General features: G+C 28.6%; 1 protein-coding gene across 1 annotated transcript; it reads left to right on the forward strand.

The window, feature by feature from the left end:
- Window positions 1–1,218: 1,218 nt before the first annotated feature.
- Window positions 1,219–4,775, forward strand: LOC120073214 (thionin-like protein). Its single transcript, XM_090315663.1, has 3 exons — window positions 1,219–1,548; window positions 3,453–3,503; window positions 4,435–4,775. The coding sequence occupies exons 1-3, from the start codon at window positions 1,416–1,418 to the stop codon at window positions 4,464–4,466; spliced, it is 216 nt and encodes a 71-aa protein (XP_090171789.1). The 5' UTR covers window positions 1,219–1,415; the 3' UTR covers window positions 4,467–4,775.
- The last annotated feature ends 431 nt before the right edge of the window (window positions 4,776–5,206 follow it).

Here is a 5,206-nt window from a genome sequence, read left to right on the forward strand (position 1 = left end):
AAGTTTACTGAGAGTAAAGAGGTTCAGATGGATTATAGGTATCACAAAAAGGGTGGTATCTGCAGTCCCTCACGCCTCTTCTCGGGCTCAGGAGTACGGGCTCGGGGCGGGGTGTGACAATGCGTTTTCAACTTCAGCCTTGAACTTTTTTAACTTTTTAAAGGATTCTGATTTATGTTACATTAAATAAACGTACCCATACCTCGAATAATCATCAGTAAAAGTGATGAAGTACTCGTAGCCTTCCTTAGCTTGCACATTCATCAGACCACAAAGGTCTGAATGCACTAACTCTAGAAGCTCTTTGGTCCTATAACTTTTTCCAGTAAAAGGTCTTTTAGTCTTTTAGTCATTTTGCCTTTAAGCAATGATACCTCAGCGAGGCAGGAGAAAAGTCACCGCTGGGGTGATCAAGTGCCCCTTCCCTGGGATAAGACAATCTCAACCATTTCAAATGAGTGTTAAGAATATTTAGACGAAAAGTAAGTATGTAGTTGAAAAGTATGTAACATATAAAAAAACAAAATGAAACAAAAAATTCCTAGAATATTTTCCAGCAAGAATTAGTAAAAAATAGAGATTGTTATCTGATGATCCAAATTTAGATGAATTGAAAATGAAATTATTGAAGAAATGTGGTGATATTCCATTGGCTGCTAAGATGATTAGAAAGATTTAATTAAAAAAAATCATTACATAGTAAAAGTATAGGGCAATAATAGGAAGAAGAAGAAAAAAAAGAAGATGATAATGAAATTCATGGAGAAAAATTAGGAATCAAAAGTTTTGATTTCTCTATGGTTTCTCATTTTATTTAATCATATTTCTACCAGAAATGTGATGGGTTAATTATTGTTCATTGCCAACAAAGAAAGAAAGAAAGAAAGAAAGAAAAATTTTAGCAATTAAAAAAAATTACAGTTTATATTTTATTCAAACAAAAGTGGGTAAAATTATTGAATAAAAAAGTTACAAAACACAAATAGTAAAAGAATATAAAAAAAAAAAAATGTATTAGATATCTCAGACATATGAACTCAACTGTACACCTCAAATTCATACATATGAATTTAGACCAAATAATTTTTTACTCCAAAGATAGATATATGGACTTTATAGTCATATAAACTCCAAACATTTTATATCAATTCAGCCTCCCAAACCGGTTAATGTAAACCCAACTTGTATTTAATTCCTCACTGTGACTTCAATTTCGGCGAAGTTGGTGAGTTCTTTTTCGAGAGAGAGAAAAAAAAGTGAAAAATCCATTTTTCATTTAATAACATGGACACGTGGCGGATATGTAGGTGGGAAATTCAAAGTTCATTGAATAAAAAGTTGCTTTACCAATTTTTATTACGCAGAAACAAAGTAAATAGAAGTACTTCTGATCTGAAGACTGAACAGAGGCAGCGATGGAGAAATCTGCGGTGGCGGCGGCAATTTTGTGCTTCTTCCTACTTTCTGCGGTGGCGGTGCCGGTGCTGGTTTCAGCCGACGCTGCTGACTGCATCGACGGCTGTTTCACCGCTTGTGTCCAGAAAGACGGTGAGTTCTTTCTCTTTTTTAAAAAAAAAAATTCGGGTTTCTTCGTATCTCAATTCTCAAATTGAGCCCTAGTTTCTTTAGAGAAAAGTATTGGGTTATTAACTTATTATTTTTCTTTAATTTCTGAAATTAAGTACAGTGATTTTTTCCAGCGATTCATTATTGGTAAAGAAATTTGTTTATTGTTTAAATATATTTAAGTTGGTATAAATATAAATATTATATTATAGCCAGTCTGGAGAAAAAAACCTTCAACAACACAAAATTGATTTGCTTCTAAACTAGAGAAAAATTGCGAATCAACGAATCAGATAAATTCTACCTTGTAAAAAATTATTATAATCACACAGGCTTCAATTACAAGTCCACTGCATCATACCAATCAACCATTGAACTAGTATATCAAACGTAAGTTGCGTTTGGTTTAATTTTAAGATAATTGTAAATATAGCAATCAAACTCAAAATATTAAGGAGATATGGTATAATATAATTTATAAATATGACAAAATTTAGATAGAAAATATATAGTAAGTAGAACTTTCGATCATATCGTTATTAGGAGTTTATCATAATAACTATATTATTGGTAAGAGTCTATCAGCGGTATTTAGATAGAGAACATATAGTAAGTAGAGTCTTTCGACCATATCGTTAGTATGAGTCTATCATAGAATTTATCAGCGGTAGAAGTTCATTAATGATAGACTTTGCTATATTGGTAGAAGTTCATTAATGATAGACTTTGCTATATTTATAATTTTTGTTAAGAATGTTGTCATATACTTAAAATTATTATCCCTAAAAATGTTACAAATTACCATTATCTTGACTTGTTAAATGTTTAATTTTGAAAATAACTTATTTTAAAATAGTATTTTAAATAATTTTTATCAAAATAAAAATAACTTTTTGGAAAAATATATATATTTTTAGTCAATCCGATGTACTTTTCTTTTCTTTTTTTTTTTGTGTGGGACAACTGACAAGTACTACTACTCTAGTAATATTTTGTTACGATGAGAATATAACTCTTCCAAAATAAAACCTGAAGTGAATATTAAGGGCTCTGTTTGATAACTTTCATCTTTTTTGTTTTCCATTTTTAAATTATGCTTGTGGTTGCTCAGGTTCTTTACCTTTTTATTTTTGAAATTATACATGTCAGTCTTACAAGTTCTTCACCAAAGCACTCTCATGGATTAGAAAATTTTAAGATAAAATTATTAAAAATATTTACAAAGTATAGCAAAATTTTGAAATTATGAATGATAGACGTTAATATACACTAATAGACTTCTATCAGTATCTAATCAGTGTCTATCAACGACACTGATAAACTACTAAAAATATTTACAAGTCTATAAGTATCTATCAACGTCACTGATAGAAATCTATCAGTATCTATCAGCGTCTATTATTGATAGTTTTAAAATTTTGCTATGTTAGGTAAATATTTTGATTCATTTTTCTATATTTATAAACAGTTCTTTTTAATTTATTTTTTGTTAATTCCTATACTTTCAAAATATTTATTTTGCTATCTATACTTTAGTTCAATTTGATCTCCATACTTTAGGAATGTTTATTTTGTTTCCGTTGTACTTCAATTTTGGTATCTTAATTTTTCTATTTTTAATAAGTGACCATTACGGTTCCTACAAATGAAATTGAGAATAAAAAGAAAAGAACCAAAATGTTTTCTTTTAAAAAATATAAAAATCAAAATAAATTTTTCATTAGCATAGTGACAAAAAAATGAACAAAATAAAAATAAAAGTATGTGGAGTATATGAATCAAAATAAATCAAATTAAAAAATAGGGATAAGTAGGGTTTAAATGGGTAAAATAAATGAAAATATTGTATAGATTTAATTTAAAAATGATGAGTAATTGGTGTGCAGCGAGGCTGACGCAGCGTTGTGAGGGCAAGTGTAGAATTAAGTGCGGTCCAGGTATTTATTTATTGCAATTAACTTCTTTTTTAATTTAATTCTATATTTTATCATTTCTTTAACCATATTTCTATTCATTTTCCCTATAATTTAATTATTGATGTGATATGAAAGTTGATACTTAGGTCTCTTTTATGATTTGAATATCACTTGAAAATCATGAGAATGATAAAATATAAATGGCAGGTGCTAGTTCCATTATTATTATTATTATTATTCTAATAAATTCTTTTATCGTTCATCTTTTTATTATTATTATTATTATTATTATTATTATTATTATTATTATTATTATTATTATCATGATTGTTCTTCCAAATAAAGAAGCTTATCTTTTTATTTTGAGAATTGGATTTTTATCATCTTTTGAATAAAAAGGTTAAAAATTGAATTTGTAGAAGTTGGGTTTTGTTTAGTTTTTTTTTTTTTTTTCAAAATTAAATTCATAAACACTACTTTCATATGTAGGTTTTTCTTTTTTCTTTTTTAATTAATTTTTCAGAGATTTTTTTGGAAGTTTTTTTTGCCATTTTTTAAAGAAAAAGGTATTGAAATTTTATTTTTTTTAAAAAAAAAAACAGATCTTGAAAATGTATTTTGTTTTTAGAATTTAGTCATGAATTGACTGATCATACCCTTTAAAATAAGATATGTCATGTAATAAATAGTAGATTACATGAGTGATTTTATTATATTTAGTTGGTTTTTGTATAATGGAGTATTGAGATTTTATCTTCCTTTTTTTTTCTTTTTGAAATTCTATAATATTTGGGGTTAAAGAGAATTTGAACCTCTATATAACGTGTTGGTCGAAAGTTTATGTCTAAACTAGTTGAGCGATTTCGTTAAATTGTGTCAAACCAACCTTGATTTTGAAACGACATAGCTTGCTTCATTAGAAATAATTAAGGATGTAAAAATGTGATTGCAGATAACGAAGTTGACGAAAATATTACTCGTTGAGACACATCAAATAAAAAAGGGCATCAATGTTGCGAGAAACTTACCTCCTTCTGTTGTAATAAAGAAAGATGAGGAAAAATAGTACATGTATGTCATAAACCAATGCTTTTTTTCCCACATGTTGCATTTTATAAAAATGCTCCTTTTGTGGGATATGTGTTGTTTTTTCCTTTTGCATTTGAATTAAACCATATTGTTTGGTATTGTGGGAGATCAATTTCAGTCTAACATTGAGGAGGTGTTGGGAGAGTTGAGTTGGTTGGGAAAAAACGTCAATCTAGAGAAAATAAAAACGGTGAATTTAAAATCTGTCGTTTTACTTCCTCTCAACACTCCCTAAATCGGTGTGTTTTCTTTAACTCTCTTCTTAACTCCCTCGTTATCCTCCTCTGTCATTTCTCTATCTCATCTTCTCTTTTCTTCATCGGTCTGTTCTCTTTGTCTCCTCTGTTTCTCTTCCTCATATTTTCTCTTCTCGCTCGATCGTATGGATTTTTTCTTGTTAAACCGTTCTTTGCTCTTCTATGTATATTTTCTAGGGTTGTTTTGTGGTTTTTTTCTAAGATCTATGTCGTGTGTGGTTATTTATTGTAGATCCAATTGTTTTTATTCTTCGCCGTTTGTTTGTTTAGATTTACTTTTTTTGGAAGTTTCTGTTGTGGGCCTTGGATTTGTCTTCTCCCTTTTTTTTTTTTTTTGGTGGTCGATGATCTTTTTTTCCAATATATCACTTGTGTTCC

The sequence above is a fragment of the Benincasa hispida genome, chromosome 1 (assembly GCF_027475165.1).
Source record: "Benincasa hispida cultivar pf3 chromosome 1, pf3_genome.v1.1, whole genome shotgun sequence".
NCBI classification, from domain to species: domain Eukaryota; kingdom Viridiplantae; phylum Streptophyta; class Magnoliopsida; order Cucurbitales; family Cucurbitaceae; genus Benincasa; species Benincasa hispida.

Coding starts and splice junctions, on each gene's coding strand:
- LOC120073214 (XM_090315663.1), top strand. CDS start 1,416: ATGGAGAAATCTGCGGTGGCGGCGGCAATTTTGTGCTTCTTCCTACTT. Junction 1,549..3,452: donor CGCTTGTGTCCAGAAAGACG/GTGAGTTCTTTC, acceptor ATTGGTGTGCAG/CGAGGCTGACGCAGCGTTGT. Junction 3,504..4,434: donor TAGAATTAAGTGCGGTCCAG/GTATTTATTTAT, acceptor ATGTGATTGCAG/ATAACGAAGTTGACGAAAAT.